The sequence below is a fragment of the Micromonas commoda genome, chromosome 2, assembly GCF_000090985.2.
Source record: "Micromonas commoda chromosome 2, complete sequence".
Taxonomy (NCBI): domain Eukaryota; kingdom Viridiplantae; phylum Chlorophyta; class Mamiellophyceae; order Mamiellales; family Mamiellaceae; genus Micromonas; species Micromonas commoda.
Window position 1 is genome coordinate 799,668 of NC_013039.1, and position 16,343 is coordinate 816,010.

The 16,343-nt window shown below is 66.2% G+C and overlaps 9 protein-coding genes across 9 annotated transcripts; 5 read left to right on the forward strand and 4 right to left on the reverse strand.

Annotated features, from left to right (window-relative positions):
• Window positions 1-2,067: 2,067 nt before the first annotated feature.
• Window positions 2,068-2,668, reverse strand: MICPUN_78600 (predicted protein; the record flags this gene model as incomplete). The annotated part of the gene is made up of 2 exons (XM_002500011.1): window positions 2,068-2,258; window positions 2,374-2,668. The coding sequence occupies 2 exons, from the start codon at window positions 2,666-2,668 to the stop codon at window positions 2,068-2,070; spliced, it is 486 nt and encodes a 161-aa protein (XP_002500057.1).
• A 947-nt stretch (window positions 2,669-3,615) lies between these two features.
• MICPUN_70757 (predicted protein) lies at window positions 3,616-4,224 on the forward strand (the record flags this gene model as incomplete). The annotated part of the gene is made up of 1 exon (XM_002499530.1): window positions 3,616-4,224. A coding segment is annotated over one exon (609 nt), but the record flags the coding sequence as incomplete, so codon positions are not given.
• A 315-nt stretch (window positions 4,225-4,539) lies between these two features.
• On the reverse strand, window positions 4,540-5,848 carry MICPUN_56158 (predicted protein; the record flags this gene model as incomplete). The annotated part of the gene is made up of 2 exons (XM_002500012.1): window positions 4,540-5,667; window positions 5,810-5,848. 2 exons carry the CDS (start codon window positions 5,846-5,848, stop codon window positions 4,540-4,542), a joined length of 1,167 nt encoding a protein of 388 aa, XP_002500058.1.
• A 201-nt stretch (window positions 5,849-6,049) lies between these two features.
• MICPUN_98947 (predicted protein) lies at window positions 6,050-6,658 on the forward strand (the record flags this gene model as incomplete). The annotated part of the gene is made up of 1 exon (XM_002499531.1): window positions 6,050-6,658. The coding sequence occupies one exon, from the start codon at window positions 6,050-6,052 to the stop codon at window positions 6,656-6,658; it is 609 nt and encodes a 202-aa protein (XP_002499577.1).
• A 184-nt stretch (window positions 6,659-6,842) lies between these two features.
• Window positions 6,843-7,439, forward strand: MICPUN_78804 (predicted protein; the record flags this gene model as incomplete). Its single annotated transcript, XM_002499532.1, has 1 exon — window positions 6,843-7,439. The coding sequence occupies one exon, from the start codon at window positions 6,843-6,845 to the stop codon at window positions 7,437-7,439; it is 597 nt and encodes a 198-aa protein (XP_002499578.1).
• A 142-nt stretch (window positions 7,440-7,581) lies between these two features.
• On the reverse strand, window positions 7,582-8,115 carry MICPUN_76594 (predicted protein; the record flags this gene model as incomplete). Its single annotated transcript, XM_002500013.1, has 1 exon — window positions 7,582-8,115. A coding segment is annotated over one exon (534 nt), but the record flags the coding sequence as incomplete, so codon positions are not given.
• Window positions 8,116-8,501: 386 nt separating this feature from the next.
• On the forward strand, window positions 8,502-9,720 carry MICPUN_56155 (predicted protein; the record flags this gene model as incomplete). The annotated part of the gene is made up of 2 exons (XM_002499533.1): window positions 8,502-8,761; window positions 8,931-9,720. 2 exons carry the CDS (start codon window positions 8,502-8,504, stop codon window positions 9,655-9,657), a joined length of 987 nt encoding a protein of 328 aa, XP_002499579.1. The 3' UTR covers window positions 9,658-9,720.
• On the reverse strand, window positions 9,690-15,166 carry MICPUN_56154 (predicted protein; the record flags this gene model as incomplete). Its single annotated transcript, XM_002500014.1, has 1 exon — window positions 9,690-15,166. The coding sequence occupies one exon, from the start codon at window positions 15,164-15,166 to the stop codon at window positions 9,794-9,796; it is 5,373 nt and encodes a 1,790-aa protein (XP_002500060.1). The 3' UTR covers window positions 9,690-9,793.
• A 92-nt stretch (window positions 15,167-15,258) lies between these two features.
• MICPUN_105160 (predicted protein) lies at window positions 15,259-16,327 on the forward strand. The gene is made up of 2 exons (XM_002499534.1): window positions 15,259-15,591; window positions 15,747-16,327. Exons 1-2 carry the CDS (start codon window positions 15,295-15,297, stop codon window positions 16,116-16,118), a joined length of 669 nt encoding a protein of 222 aa, XP_002499580.1. The 5' UTR covers window positions 15,259-15,294; the 3' UTR covers window positions 16,119-16,327.
• The last annotated feature ends 16 nt before the right edge of the window (window positions 16,328-16,343 follow it).

The window sequence follows — 16,343 nt, forward strand, 5'->3', positions numbered from 1 at the left end:
GGCGGTGTCCCCTTCCGTCATCACCGTCGAACAGGCCCCCACGCCCCCGGCGCGGCCCGTCCCGTCGCCCCCGGCGTCCCCGGTGAAACCGTTTCCGTTTCCTCCGACGGCGACGGGCCCGCTTCCGCAGTCGTCCGAGGCTATGGAAAACGACCTGCAGACGGCGACGGACGCGGTGGAAGCCGCGCAGGCGTCGGTGGATGCCATGCTCATGCAGTACGCCAGGTCACCGGAGAACTTCTCGTCGCCTTCGGTCCCGTGGATGGCGAACGACGCGTCCCCGACGAAGGGCTCTCTTCCGGCAATCTTCCAGGGTCGCGACGACGGAGACGAGACCCCGGCGGTGATGGGCCCCTCTTTCCTCACCTCCGAGGCTCCCCTCGCGCACGGCACGACTGGGCTGACCCCAGAGCAGCAGAGGGAACGCGAGGAGGACCTGGAGCAGGTCCCGGGTCTCGCGGAGGCTGCGTTGGACGCGTTCCTCTCCGCGCACGTCGAGTACCTCGGAAACCGGCAGTACCGCTGCGTCCTCGACGGCAAGGTTCTGTCCAAGTTTTCCATCATGCGGGTTCACGTCGCGAAGAAGTTCGGGGGCTTGGTGCACCAGTGGGCGGTCGACAGGTCCCCGCTGGCGCCCGGCGCGGCGCGAAGGCTCCCGGGGGTGCACTCGCCGGGGGTATCTCCCGCCGTCGTCCACCCGGCTCTGAACTCTCAGACGATTGACGCGTCACCCTCGTCCCCCGTGTTTGGCGTCCAGAGGCCCTCTCCGACGCCCACGTCCCCGGAGAGGCACATCACGGACGCGCGTCTCGTTCCCTCCGAGATGGATCTATCCGCGGTGGATCCCACCCCGCCTTTACCGCCCCCCCCACCGGGAAGCGGCGCAAAGCGCGGCGGGAACACTCCGCGAACCTCCGCAGCGCTCAAGCGGGTGGAGGAGCTCGAGGAGGAGCTCCGTGAGCTCCGCGCGGCAGTGAGCGGATCCACCGCCGCGCCGTCGCCACCCGCGGCGACACCCGCGACCGCTCCGCCCCCCTCGGCCCCCGCGCCCGCCTGGGGGGCGACGCCCAGAACGGAGTCGTTCCCGGTGGCGCGACCGGTGGAGGCTCCCTTGGCGCCGGGAACGAACGCGTCGTCGGCCGTGCCGGTGGCCGCGGTGGCCACCCCGGTGACGCACGCTCCTTGGTCGCACCCCCCGCCCCCGCCGCCCTACTACCCCACGTACTACGGGCATCAGTCGGGGGGGTACCCGCCGGGGCCCGCCGTCGCGTGGGGCAGCGTATCGCCCAAGGACCGTCGCGTCGAGACGGGCGCGGATGACGGCGTCGGTCGGCCCGGTCCCGCCGCCCGCGCCGCCGCCGCGGAGGCGCGGTGGATCGCGGAAGGGGGACCCGCGCGGTCCCCGTATCCGCGCGGGTCCAGCTTCAGCGACATGCTCGCCAGGGAGCGCGGGCCCGACCCGTTCAGGCACTACCGACCCAGCGACCTCTACGACGTCGTGTCCGAGCCGGTCGCGGACGGAGCCGGGGAGGCCGGGGGCGACGTCGGTGGTGTCGCCGCGGGGCCCTTAGGGTACCTCGGCGGTTCCGAGGGGCCGGGACGTCTCGCCAGGTACACGTCGCCGACGAGGAGGGCGGAGTCGCAGCTCGCCGGGCTGATGGGCGCCGGGAGGGTCGACAGGCTCGGTCTCTTCATCAGCGCGCGGTCGCAGCAGGTTGGCCGGCGGAAGTTCCTGTGCGAGATTGACGGCAAGACGTTCAGCACGATGAACCTGATGAGAGTGCACTTCGAGAGGCACTACGCCAAGGACGCGGACGTGTGGTGGGAGCGGCAGGTGAACATGGATCCGGGCTTTGGCGGCGTCGGCGTCGCGTGATGACAAAACCAAAACCAAAACCAAAACCAAAAAACCAACCGCGTCGGAACGAGGAGAACACGGCGACGTAGAGGTCGTTAGAACGACGCCCCGCACGGATCGGGGGCGTCTCGTTAATCAGACTACTAGCTAGCTAGATACACACGGAACGTCGGCCTTCGTGCGTCATCCTCCCGCGCCCTCGGATCGGATCAGTCGGCCATCTTGAGCTTGATGGCTCGTCGGATGGTGTCCCAGGTGGTGGCTTCCACGACGCCGTCGCATACGATCTCGTCGAGGGCCAAGCAGATCATGCCGTAGTGCTCGAACGCGTGGGCCTCCGTGAACCCCTTCTTGACTATGCCCTTTACCGACGACGCCAGCGCCTGGAGAACCTCCGCGACTACGCGTAGGGGAAACGGGATGGGATACGTGTCAGGGCGGGTCGCGGGATCGTGGAAAAAACCGGGAAATTGTGGGCACCGACTCGGACGAATGGAGGCGGGGCGAGGACTCACGCGTGTATTCGTCGTACTCTCCCGACCCGACCGCGTAGAATCGCAGGTCTCCAACTCCGCACCACACCATGTTTTCATCCCCGTGGCGTGCCACGCCGCATCTGGTCGCCAGCTTGTCGCAGTCCGATTCCGCCACCGTGGATGCGCCAGCCCCGGACGAGGCCTCGGCGCGGTGGAGCCTGTCGCGCCACCGCATCTGTTCGGGTTCGGAGATGGGGTCGTAAAACCGCTCGAGGATGACGTGACCCGACGCCGACGCCATCATCACGCACAGGACGCGGCCGGCGAGGACCATCTCGCCCGCCCCCGAGCGCGCTCCCGACACTGTTGTTGCCCGCTCGCTTCCCGCGCTTCCTTTCCTGAACGAGACGGGAAAAGCGCCCCGGGTGCGAGAGGATTTTCTCACAACACGAGGTGCACACGACCGACATGTCGCATCATCAGAAAGGAGGTCGAGGCGGGGGAAGATTCGGCGGACGCGGACGCGGAGGCCGCGAGGGTGGAGGTCGAGGTCGGGGCCGCGGGGGGGGCGCCGGACCGAGCGATTTCGGGGGACTCTGGGACCCCACCGTTAAGTGGTTCTTCGAGGATGCCGATGGCGGCGGCGGCGGTGGAGGGGCTCCCTCCAAGGCGGGCCTCGAGAAGGGCATCAACAAGAAGCGCGCGCGCGATTACCACGTGAAGGGCAGAGAAGGCGCGCGCGCGCCGTCCCTCGACGACGCGCGCAAAACCGCCGTGCTCGAGCTCCGCCGATACAAGCTCGTCAAGCGCCTGCGACATCAGCTCGCGCTCAAATGCGGGCAGTTGCAGGTGAAGCCCCCGCTCCTGGTCTTCGAGCGATGGCTCGCGCGCGCCATGCTCGAGGACGCCGACGACGCCGTCCCGACGCCGATGTTCCCGGCGGTCGACGCGGGAGGAGGACTCGCCCAGGATCTCCGCCGCGCCGGGGCGGAAGACGCGGCCGCGGCGGCGGCGGCTGAGGAGCTCGCCGAGCAAGCCGGGGCGATCGCCGGGAAGCTCACGGAAGCTCAAGGGGGGGACGACGACGGGGAGGAGGGGACCGGGAAGAAGGACGCGGTCACCGCGGAGGACGCCGGACCCCTCCTGGCGCTCAAGGTGAACGGGGAGAAGCCGTACATGTCCGTATCCAAGGCGCACATGGGGAAGCTCAGAGCGCTGTACTGCCGACACTCCCTGGGGGGCGCGCCGCTTCCCCCCGAGGGTACCCCCGAGCACGGGGCGTTCATCGCCGCCACCTTCTCGCTCCTCGCGAGGTACGACGCCCTCGGCGGCGCCGGCTACCAGGCTGCGCTGAACGAGACGGCGTTCGACGTGCTGAAGAAGAGGCTTGGGGTTGGGTGCGAGGCTTTTGCGTCCCCGCTGAACTGCCGCTACGGCCGCTTCTGCTCCGCGTTTCCCGACGTGGACTCCCCGTTCGGATCTCTCGGGTCGTTTTTTCACTTCGCACCCACGCGAGGGTCGTTCGAGATGAACCCGCCGTTCGTGCCGGAGGTTTTAATGGCCGCCGCGGAGCGCGCCGAGTCGCTCTTGGCGGCGGCGGAGGACTCCGGCGGTCGGCTCTCCTTCGTCGTCGTCGTGCCCGCGTGGCGAGACGTGCCCATGTGGAGGGCGCTGGACGAGTCCCGGTTCAAACGCGGGGAGACGCTCGTGGTGCCGGCGTCCGATCACGGGTTCTGCGACGGGGCTCAGCACTGCAGGCCCCCGAGGGAGAGGCACAGGGTCAGCAGCTACGACACCGGGGTGTTTTTCTTGCAGACGAGCGCGGGCGCAAGGCGATGGCCCGTGACGGACGAGATCAGGGCGGAGCTCGTGGCGGCGATGAAGCAGGCGGTGGGGTCGGCGAAGAGCGTCGGAGACCTGGAGAGGAGGTTCAGGCCAAAACCCGGGGGCGGGGGCAAGGGTGGGTTCGCGAAGAAAGAGCACCGAGAGGCCGAGCCGCCGCGACATGTCGAGGAAGAAACCGGCGGGGACGAGGATGCCGGCGGGGACGACGAGGATGCTGGCGGCGGGGAGGACGACGGGGGCGGGGAGAAGAAGAGGAGACGCAGACGACGCAAGCACGAAGACTGAGATGCCATCGTAAGTTAGCTTTCCGGCTTGAATACGACTCCATCGGGTTTCCATAGATCGCTTCAACCCTCTCTCTCAATCTCGGTTGGGACGCGGCTGATCGGTGCAGTAGCCGCTGTGCGCGCAATGGTCGCACCCAGCCTGGTCACCGCAGTCCGAATCGGTGGAACAGGCGGGACCCTTGACTCCCGGACAGCACTGCACGTCCCCCGTGCACTTATGCGCCGGTCCCGGGCCGGGCTTGGGGCCGCCGCCGCCGCAGCCAGTCTGCTCGGGGGATAAAATTTTAACCTCGGCGCACGCGTGGGCCTCGGCGCAGCTGTTATCGTAGTGGCTGTCCCTCACGCCCGTGCACGGGCAGTCCGCGCGCTCGCCCGGTCCCGCCGGGCTCGCGTCCGTTCCCTCCCCCTGGGCGTAGCACGTGAGAACCTGCACGAGCTCGCACCGAGGAGTGCACCCCAGCGCCACGCGCTTGGCGCCGCCGAACAAATCCTGCAGCTCCTTCAGCGGCAAACTCCCGCCCATCGCGTCCACCAGCGCGTTCGGCGTGCCCTCCGCCTTTGCAAGCGCGAACATGGCGTCGTAGTACCCCTTCTGGTCGAGCCCTTTCGTCGTCCCGGTGCCGTCCGCCCACGCCGCGCAGGTTCCGTGCTTGGGCCACTCGTGCGAACCCAATCCGTCGGAATACCACGCCGGCGCGAGGGCTTCGTACTCGGATCCTTTGGGAAGCAAGGACGGGTCGTAGGTCCACGGGGACGATTTGGGGAACCAACCGGGCTTGGTGCACATCTGGGGCCAGAAGCACTTGCCGCCTGCCGCGGCGACCGACGCCTCCTCTCGGAGGGATCTTCTCGGGGCGGCGACGTCGATTTCGTCTTCAGCCGCGGCGTCGCCGTCCACGGGCGTGGCGTACGAGGGCCACATGCCGTGGAGGGTGAGGGCCGGGACCATGGCGCTCACGTCGCACTCCTGCTTACCGCACATCCTCGGGGAGGACCCGCAGAAGCCCGGGGTCCAGCTCCTGGCGAGCTCCCAGAGGTCGAACGGGTGCCCTCCGCGGATGGGATCGTCGCAGCCGATGTGGGACTCGGCTCCGGCGTCGGGGCAGGACGGATCGTCGGGCTTGGCCCCGGCTCGGAGACCGGGAACCGCGGGGGTGACCTGAGCGGTGGACGCGGCCGCCGCATGGACGGTAGCGATGGCCTGGGTAGGGAACGGGGAGGGCCGGGGAGGTCAGGGGGGACATTTGAATATCCGCGGGAGACGTTTGGATATCGTGAAGGGGCACGGCGGCCGTGTCGGGAGTGGTTGATGCCTCTAACGGGGACGACTCGCGAGCGCTCACCGCGAATATAAGGGTGACGGAGAGCATCGCTCGGATCATGTTGAAAGCCCAAAAGGTTCGCGTGCGCTCAGCGTGCGAATGGGCCCAGCGGCAAGGAATAATGGCCGAGCTGCCAAGTCAGCACCGAAAAGACTCGCGCCGAGAAATTCGCGTCGACACAGCGCCGACCGAAGGCGCGTTTCCGCTCACACGCGCGCGCGCTCCCCACGGGTCGCGCTCGACGGCACGGCGACTGCGACGATGACCGCGCCGGTTCTTCCCGGCGAGCCCCTGCGCCACGCCGACGAGGTCCGCTCCGGCCCCGGAACCTACGTCCGGGGGAAGAGCGTCGTGGCGGCGGTGATGGGGCACGCGCGGACAACCCCGGCGGCTGACGACGCCGACGATAAGCGCCCGCTCGTCGAGGTGATCAAGGGGCCCGTCGTGACCGGGGATGCGACGGGGCGCGGGGGCGGTACGCTGCTCCCCGAGGTCGGGGACGAGGTGTTCGCGCGGGTACTCCGCATCAACCCTCGGCAGGTGTGGTGCGAGATCGTCGCGGTGAATGGCAAGGCGGTGAACGACGCCTCGGGGTTCCAAGGGATCGTCCGGCAGCAGGACGTGCGGGCGACGGAGATTGACAAGGTGGACATGTACGAGTCTTTCCTGCCCGCCGACGTCATCAGGGCCAAGGTGCTGAGCCTCGGGGACCAGCGGAGCTATTACCTCACCACGGCTCGGAACGAACTCGGGGTGGTGCAGGCGAAGAGCCCGTTCACGGGGGAGCCGATGGTGCCGGTGTCGTGGCAGGAGATGATGTGCCCGAGCACGCAGGTTAAGGTGTCCAGGAAGGTGGCCAAGGTGGACTGAGCGTCTTTCACGTTGGAGCATTGTAACTGTATCGTTCGTAATCTCTCGTCGTAGATTTGCTGCAGTGCGCAGGAACATTCGGGAGAAGCCAACTCGATTCGCTCGTTCACTGCGCACGGCGCAGAGGGGGAGGAGGATGTCGATGTCGACCGCGAGGTGCCCAGTGGGTGCGAGCACACGCACGATGGCGTCGCGCCCGTCCCACAGCGTCAGGAGCCCCGCCCGCTCCCCCGGGCACGTCGTCGCCAGCGCGAAGGCCCCCGGAGGATCGTCCACGACCCGCGTCGCGCTGAAGGCTGAGGAGCTCACCGTCGAGGCTTTCGCGCCCTTCGGGCAGGTATGCAAAGCCGAGGAGGACGGCGTGGAGTTCGGCCCGGCAGACGCACAGCTGGACCTGTCGCAGGGCACCCCGAGGTTCTACGTCATGAGGCTCAGGGACAAGGACCTCTCGTTCGATCGGATAACGTACCACGAGAAGGTGACCCAATGCCTCGGGGCGCTCGGAGATAAAGACTGGTACATGGCGGTGGGGGAACCGACGATGGACGTCGCGAAGTACCCCAAGCACGACAGCACCGATAGAGCGCTCAGGGTGTTCAGGGTTCCGCCCGGGCATTTTCTGAAGATGCACGCGGGGTGCTGGCACGCCGGGCCGCTGTTCGAGTCCCACGTCGAGTTCATGGACTTTTACAACCTCGAGCTCGCCGACACCAACGTCGTGGACCACAACACGCACGTGTTCTCGGAGGTGGACGACATCGTGTACGAAGTGATGGACTGAATCATCGGTGCGGATTTCGCCATCACATAGACGAGAGGCGCTGGGCGGTGTTAACGACATAACAGAACTCACGTTCGTATTCCACTCGTCACTCATCGCCCTCGTTTTGCCTCGTCGGCTCCCCCGCTTCCGCGTCTCACTTGATCTTGAGGGAGTTCATCTTGACCGGGGTCACCGGGGCGTCGCGCCTGTCGGTCTTCGTCTTCCCGATCTTATTCACCACGTCCATGCCGCTGGTCACCTTGCCGAACACCGGGTGCTGCGACGGGGTCTGGCCGTCGAACCAGTCCAGGAACGAGTTGTGCACCGTGTTGACGAAGAACTGCGAGCCGCCGCTGTTGGGCTGGCCGGTGTTGGCCATGGAGAGGGTTCCCGGGAGGTTCGAGGTCTTATCGATGAGTTCGTCGGGGATGTTGCCGCCGGCGTCGCGCTTGATGGTCTTCCCCTGGCACTCGAAGGAAGAGCCTCCCTTGGGACCGCCGGTTCCGGCGCGGGGGGACTGGGGATCCGACGAGTTGGGGCAGCCGAACTGGAGCATGAACCCGTCGATGACCCTGTGGAAGTGAAGGCCATCGTAAAAGCCGGAGTTGGCGAGATCGACGAAGTTACTGGCGGTGATGGGCATCTTGTCCATGAAGATCTCGGCCTCGAAGGTGCCCATCGAGGTGTCGAAGACGGCGATCGGGTTGGACGATGCCTGCGCGGAGAGCGCCCTGATTGCGGGGCGCTGGATGAGAGCCGCCCGGTGTTGCACCGCGCGGCCGGCGAGGGCGGAGCCAGAGGCGCGCAGGCTGGCGGGGCGGATGGCTCTGGCGATGGTGGCGGCGGCGGCGATCATCTTCGGATGTTCGGGCTGTCGATACGTCCACGCGCGGCGTCGTGAAGACTGAAGGGCGGCGGTTGGGACTTTCGCTTTCTGTTTCGGCACTTCTGACGTGGCATCTGGCAGGCTGCCAAAGCTGGGAGTGTGCGACTGCCGAAAGAAGCAGCGATGATAGACTACGATCGACACGGACACTGTCCACGCGCCGGCACGGAACGCGGCGGGTTTCGGACGCCATGATGTCCAACGCGCCTCCGGAGAGCGCCCTTCGGGGTCGCGATCTCCACGTCTCCTTCGACGACGTCCAGCGCTCCGACGAGGCGTTCCAGCGACCCCCGCCCCTGGAGCTCCCCGACAGCACGCCGAGGCTGAAGTCCGTGCGCAAGACCCCGAGCGGATCGGCCAAGCACCGGGAGATCCGGTCGGCATACGGGCCCAACCTGCGATTCCCGAACTCCACGAGCAAGGATGAGTTCCCGCCGCACAGCCCGGGTCCACTGTGAGTCCCGAACCCACGCCGCGACGCCCCCGATGCGCCCCCGATGCTACCCCCAAGGGCGCCCTCCTTCCAAATCTGGCATTTTCCCGTGGTATCGCGTTCGTTGTTACGTTTCTCTTCGATCGGCCCGAATCGCTGACCGAGGCCCCGCACCTTTCGTCGCGCGCAGTTCGTCGGGCCCGAGGAAGGCGTACGTCCCCTCGCCCGTCAAGTTCGTCGCCGTGTCCGAGTCCAGGGACAAGTACCGCGCCCACGACGTCCAGCCGTTGCCCAACATCCCCGTCAAGCCGTACCGCAACACAGGCGCCAAGTTTGACGATACCACCACCAACAGGGCGATGTATACGGTGGAACCCAGCGCGTACCAGCGCCTCGCCGCCCCGAAGAAGGCGTACGTGCCCTCACCGGTGAAGTTCGACACGGTATCGGAGTCCAGGGCCAAGTACACCGCGCACGCAACGGAGATTCGAACGCCCCCCATCGGGCTGTGGGTCGCCAACGACCTCGTCGAGGTGATGGTCCAGCCGGGCGCGGACCGACCGCTCAGCGTCTCGAAGATGTTCAGCACGACGAGCAACGGGCAGGACGAGATGGAGCTGAAGATCGTGGAGGGGTGGTCGCGGAAGGCGAGCGAGTGCAAGCTGCTGACGGTGTTTGAGATTGAGGGGATCCCGGCGCAGCCCGCGGGTCGCCCGCAGATTCGCGTCACGCTGTCGGTGGATGCGGGTGGCGCGATGACGGTGAGAGCCGTCGACTGCGATAACGATCACGCGGTGCTCGCGGAGGAGACCGTGGAGGTGACGCCGGCGTATTCGGTGTCGCCGCCGAAGGGTGTGCACGCCGCGGGATCGCCTTTGCCTGATAAGCACGGGGAGAGGAGGACCAACTATCGTTGAGCGAGCTCGGCGTCGCGTCGAGGCGCAATGAATGAAAATAACTTCGTTTCGTACAAAAGAATGGTGGTATCTGACCTCTGCCTATCATACAAGATGAACGCGTCGAAAGGATCACGGCCTCTCTGTCTCGAGCTCATCACATGCCGCCGCCGGCGATGATGCGGGGCAAGAGCGCGGTCGCCAGGCCCAACGCGTAGTAACCCCAGACGGGAACCTCGATCCCGTTCAGGCCCTTCGCGGCAACCTCGCCAGCCGCCTCGAGCCGCTTCCTCTGCGTCTCATCCTCGGGGTCCACCGTGCTCAGGTCGACGTCCTCGGCGAGAGCGTACGCCTTTTTGATGCATTCCAGCTCGTTCGCGAGCCAGTGCGCGTCGTCGGTCACCGCCCGTCGCGCGCGAGCCACCGCGTCGTCGCGCTCCCCGACGAGGGAATCGATTCGTTTCTCGAGTTTTTCCACCGCCGCGGCTCGGTCCGCCGCCGCGTCGTTTCTCGCCGCCTCCACCTGCTCGACGGCCCGTTCGGTCACCTCCAGGAGCGCGGCTTTGGCCTTTCGCGCGGTGTCCTCGAGTTCGTCGGCGTGGCGGGCGAGCGCAGCTTTGAACTCCGCCTCGTGCGTCTGACGCATTCGAGCCATCTCGGCGCGAACCTCCTCGGCCGTTCGCGACTCCGCGTCGAGCGCCGCTTGCTTGGCCTCCATCTCGGACGCGTGCGCCGCGAGGAGGTCCTTGGTCTCCTGCTCGTGACGTGCGGTGAGATCCCTGGATGTATCCAGAAGTTTCTGGTCGTATGCCTTGATCTGGGCGTCAAACTCGTCGCGGGCGCGCTTGGCTTCGTTCTTGAACTGCCGGTCGAGGTTATCGCGGAACGTATCCGCGGATGCCATCACCGACTTGAGCTCCTCGGCAGCCTTCGCGCGGGTCTCCTCGATCGTGGCCTTGGCGGCATCCTCCGCGGCCCTCGCGGCGGCGTCGGCCTCGGATCTCTGTTTGGCCATGGCCGCCTCGAACCGCGCCCTCTCCTCCTCGAGGGTCGTCGCGGCGGCGGCTTCGGCGGCTAGGAGCTTGCCTTCGTACTCGAACCGGGCCTCCGCGAGCGCCTTTTCAGCCTCCGCCTTGCCCCGCTCGTACGCTTCGTCCGAAGCCTGCACCTGCGCCTTGAGCTTCTCATCGAGGGCGGCGTATTCCAACTCGAAAGCCTCGGTGTCGACGCTCGGGTTGGACTCGACAGCCTTCTTCAGCTCCTCCGCCGCAGCCTTCTTCGCGCTCTCGAGCGCGTCCTGGTAGGCAAACTTCGCGCGTTCGGCCTCAGCCTTGGCGTCAGCCTTGATCGCGTCCATCTCAGCCTGAAGAGTGGCCCTCTGCTCAGCGAGTTGCTCAGCGGCGTCGTCGGCGGCGAGCTTGAGCGCCGCGGTGGACTCCGCCTTGGCAGCGGCAACCTTATCGTCTGCATCCTTGGACGCCGCCAGGACCCGCTGTTCAAGATCCTTAATCGCGCTCTTGGCCGCCTCCGCCGCCTCCGCCATCCGCTTATCGTGGTCCGCCTGCATCCGCTCGATGGTGCGGTTGAGGGAGGCGACCTCCTCCTGGGACTTTTTCTGCGCCTCAACCACCTCGATGGCGGCGGCTGCCTTGATCGAGCCGAGCTCTTCGGCGTGGTACTCGCGGAGGGACTTGATCTCGAGGAGGAGCTCTTCTTCCCTTTGCTGGAGCTTGGCAGCCATGGAAGCGTTGACTTCCGCGACCGCCTCGTCCTGCGCGGCTGCCGCTCGGGTCAAGGCGTCCTCGGCCTCCTTTTTGGTCTTCGCCAGAGCGGTCTCCATCTTCAGGAGCTTGTCGGCAAATTCAGATCCAGACGCGTTCAGGGCATCCTTCCTCTTCTGGTCGAGAGCCTCCATCGTCGCCGCGGCGTCAGCCATCTCCTTCGCGGCGTTCTCCATGACCTCTTTGAGCTCTTTCTTGTGCTCGACCATCAGAGCGTTCTTCTCCTGGGCGTAAGCAGCTTTTGTCTCGTTGAGCTCGGCCATGAGCCTGTCGGAAATTTCGTCAGCCTCCCTCGCCGCAGACGCCACGCTCGCCGCCAGCGCGCCGTCCTTCTCGTCCGACATCCTGCGCAATTCCTCCTTGTACCTCGCCTCAGCCTGGACGAGCTTTTCCGCGGCTGCTTCGGAGGCGGCGGCGAGGTCGGATTCAGCCTTGGCCACCGCGGCTTGGTACTCGTTCGCCTTGGCCTCGAGCTCGGCGTACTTTGCGTCAGCCGCCTCGTCCCTGGACTTCATCTCCGCCGTCGCGGCTGTTGCGGCCGCTGCGAGGGCCTGGGCGTACCCAGCCTCCGCGGATGCGATGGCCTCGTCGTGCTCGCGTCTCATTTCGTCGATTCTGGCGTTCAGGGCCGAGACGGAGGTGGCGCGGTCCTTCTCGGCGGCTGCCTTTGCCGCCATGAGAGTTTCGGCAGCGACGTCCTTGGCGTTTTGCAGCTCATTCTCGAGAGCCTCGGCCTTCTTCGCGGCGGTCTCCTTGACCAGCGCGATGGCCGTGGCGGATTGCTTCTCAGCCTCGTTCAGCTTCTCGCGCCACAGTTTTTCCACTGCGGAAGCCTTATCGGCGAGCTCAGCTTCGAGCCTGGCGGCAAAATCTGCCTTGACGTTGTCCATCTCCTTGCCAAAGTTGCGTTGCAACTGCTCCTTCTCGTCCGCAAACACCAACTTCGCCGCGTTCAGCCTGGCGACGCCGTCGGCCACGGCGTCGTCCACCGCGGCGAGCATGCGAACCCTCGCCTTGGCGCGTTCCGAGTCCATCAGCGCCTTGAGAGCTCGCCTCTCGCCGGCGGCGGCGCGGGACTTGGCGTCAAACGCCTGTTGCAGCGCGGCGCGGACGGATTCGACCGCCGCGTTCCTGTCCTTCTCGATCTGCGACTCGAGCATCTCGATCTCCTCGTCCTGTGTGGTCTGCATCGTCGCGAGCGCCTCGTCCTGCGCGGCTTTCAACTCGGCGATCTTTTCGTCGTGAGCGGCTTGAAGCTTAGCCGTCTCGCCCTCCCAGTGCGCGTTGAAATTCTTCTCAGCCTCGGCGATCTCCGCGGTGAGCCTGGCGCGGACGATGCTCTCCAGCTTGGCCTTCTCGCCGGTAAAGTGCTCGTAGAGGGCGCCGCGTTCCGCCCTCGCGGTTCGAAGCTCCGCGCGAACAGTCGCGACGACCTCGTCCCTCTCCGCCGTGAGCTTTGCGATCAACGCCTCCTCCTCCGCCTCGAGCTTAGCGACCGTGGCCTCGAGTTCCTGCGCGGAAGCCTCGTTGTTCTTGGCGAGTTCCGCGACGGCGGCTTTCTTGGCCGCCATGAGGGATTCGGCGGCGACGTCCTTGGCGTTCTGAAGCGCCTCCGCGTGGTTCGCGTTGAGCATCTCAATCTTGGACTCGTACGCCCCTCGGAGGTTCTCGACGTGCTGATCGTTGAACGCCCTCTCCTCCTTGACGCTGTCCTCGTAATCCGCGGCGACGGCTTTGATGGTGGCGGCGTGTTGCGCCTCGAGCAGCTCCACTCGTTCGCGCCACTCGTTCGCCACCTTCACCTCAGCCTCGGCGACGGCGGACTTGACGGACATTTCCAACTGCTTCGCCGCGTCCGCCCGCTCATCCTCCAAGAGCACCTGAAGCGCCTTGCGCTCGGCGGTCGCGGCAGCCATCGTCGACTCCATCTCTAGCGTGTGCTGAACCTTGAGCGACTCGATCGCGCGGTTGAGAGCCGCCTGACCGGAGGATCGTTCGGAGGCGCTGGCGTTGGCGAGCGCCTTGGCGTGAGCAGCCTCCGTCGCGGCGATGCGTTTCTGGAGGTGCTCCTCGATCCTCGCGGACTCGGACTTCCACCACTCCGTGTGCTGGTCCGCCAAGGCCAACGCCGCGCGGTATTTGGCCATCTCGCTGTCGAATATACGCCTCTGAGCCGAGTAAAGACCCCGCGCGGCTCGCAGCGCGGCGGTGAGCCTCTCGCGCTCCTCGTTTGCCTTGGCCTCAGTCTCTGCGATGGTCTTCTCCAGACTGCCTATCTGGGTCTTGAGCGCGGTGATGTCCGAGTCGTAGGCGTCCTTCATGCGGGCGATCTCCTGGGTCATTCGTTCCTCGACGTTTTGGAGCGCCGCGGCGATGCCCGCGTACTTGCTCAGTTGCTCGTTTTTGTTGCGGAGAATCACAATCTCGGCTTTGAGCGTCTTGATGCGCTGCTCGTATATCCCCTCAAGCCTTCTCACCTCGCTCGCCTTCTCGCTCTCGATCTGCGCCAGCCTCGCCGTCTCCTCCTGGAACTCCTTCATCATCAACTCCTTCAGCCTCTCGAGCACCTCGAGTCGGGACTTCTCCCCCGCCAGCCCCGCCGTCGCCGACGACTGCATCCCCTCGCGCGTGGGCGCGAGCATCACGTCGTTGGCGGTGACCACCATCGTCTCGCTGCCCGGCGACTCCTTCGTCACCGTGATCGTCAAACCCTCGCTGAGCTCCTTGGCGAGGTACCTGGCGACGCACACGCTCGCGGACGCCGCCAACGCCGCCGCAGCGCACGCCCTGGACGTCTTCGCGCACTCGACGACGCACATTACGGCTAACGAGCCAAAGCCGTACGTCAGCGCCGACGCCAACGTCGCTTTTGTCTCAGGGGCGGCGCGTTGATCGATCGCGACGTTCTCGAGCTTACGCCACAGCGCGTGCGCCCAGAAGGCGGCGTAGGTGAGCGCCGCGGACGCGAGGGCGGACGCCGCGGGGGACGCCGACGCCGACGCGGGTCCGCCGAGCGCGGAGAAGGTTGCGTTCATGGCGGCGACCGCGGCGAGGACGGCGAGGACGCGGAAGTTTTGGGGCTGCATACCGCCCGGCGAGGGGCCTCGGCCCATCCCGGTGGCGGGCTTGTAGACGTATCCGGAGCCGTTCGCGGGGCCCGCCCCGGGCGAGCGCCTCTTGATCACGGTCCCGACGCTCGCGGCGTCACCGCCGGAACTTCCGGCGGTGGACACCGCGCGCGTGGAGAGCGAGACGGCGCGACGGGGGACGCCGCGAGAGGCCACGCGGACCACGCATCGTCCGCCGTGAACCCCGGACGCCCGCGCGCTGAGAGTCGCGAACCTTACAGTCATCGACGGGGACATCCCGACGAGAGCCATCTTGTGGCTCGTATGCCTCCTCGGCGAAGATCCGGGACGACGCTTCTCGCGGGTGAGGCTCTTCTTCGCACCCCGCGCGGCAGACGCGACGCGACGGACCGCGACAGGCCACCCTGGCACCTCGGTCGCGACCTGTTTCGAGGCCTCGGTCGAAGCGACGCGCGACTTCGAGTGCTCTTCGCGCCGAGGTCCGAACGTGTTCAACGCGGAGATATTCTTCCTTTTCGTGTCGGTCGCAAACTCGAAAGGCCGAAGCGTCGCCGTCGACAGCGCTGACCATAAACCCATACAAAAAGTCCCAAATCTGATGAATAAATCCGGAATGAAGGCAATCTTCTCAACCATGGGATGGTCACGCCTGGAGCTCATTTATGGTTAACGCCAAGATCATTTCAGCGCTCACAGATAACGAGAGGTGGAGTGCTGCGATAATTTTGAAGCTCGACCCAGACGGACCGAGGTGACATTGCCGCGGCAGCAGAGGACATCCCAAAACCATGGACGTCATCGCGCGCTCCATCGGGGGCTTCGTGCCCATCTACGACTACCAGACCGCCAAGGAGTACGCTGAGCTGCTCCTGAACGCGCAGGTGGTCGTCTCCGTCTTCGGTGCCCTGTCCTGGGCCTTCGGCGGCATCAACATGATCACCTTCGGGTTCACCCTCTTCGCCATCGTGGCCCTGGAGGCCGGGAGCGACCGGCTCCTGCGGATGTACACCATCTTTGTCACGGGAATGTGGATTATGGACGTCGTGTGGCTCGCGCTCTGGGGGACCCACCTGCACAAGGCCTCGGTGAGTCAACTAAGAATTCTGGCGCCAAACCAACGGTGTCCCTCACCTCCTCGCGGTTCTACGCCCGGTATCGCCCCCTGCCCCGACGCTCAGTCATCTCCCCTCCCGCTGACGGTCCCGCTGACAACCGCACGCCCGATACTCCCTCCCCGCAGGTCCCCTGGTACAACATGGGCCTCTCCGAGCCCTCCACCACGGACAAGTTCGCCACCGTCCCCAAATTCCTCCTCGCCATGCAGAGCATCACGTTCATCATCCGCCACCTGCAGATCCTCCTCTGGTCCAAGATGTGGGACCTCGACTTCGGCGGCGCCGGCGGACCCGGAGCCAACGACCCGTACCACAACATGGAGGCGCACCCGCCCATCCCGCCCCCCGCGGCTCCCGTTCAGTACGCGCACACCCCGGGGGTTGGGGACGATTCTTACGTGCCCCCATCCGCCGGTCCGGCGAATCCTCCGGCCATGACGAGCCCGGCGGCGTCGCCCTACAAGCCCCCCGCGTCGGGACCGGGACCCGCGCAGTGATTGTCGTTCACGCGTGACGGCGACACGGCGGGGGGCTGACCCCGCGTTGAGGGTGAGCGGAATACGGCGAGGTTGAATATATGGGAGGCTTTGGGCGCCGATGAAAGCGTTGGCGAATCGATGCGCGCGTCCCCGCGTCCTCGGTGTACTCGAATTTGGTAGTACAAGCTACGAGCAGGTTTGTGATCTTGGTCGCTAGTCCAAGTGCTAATTCGTGTTCCGCCC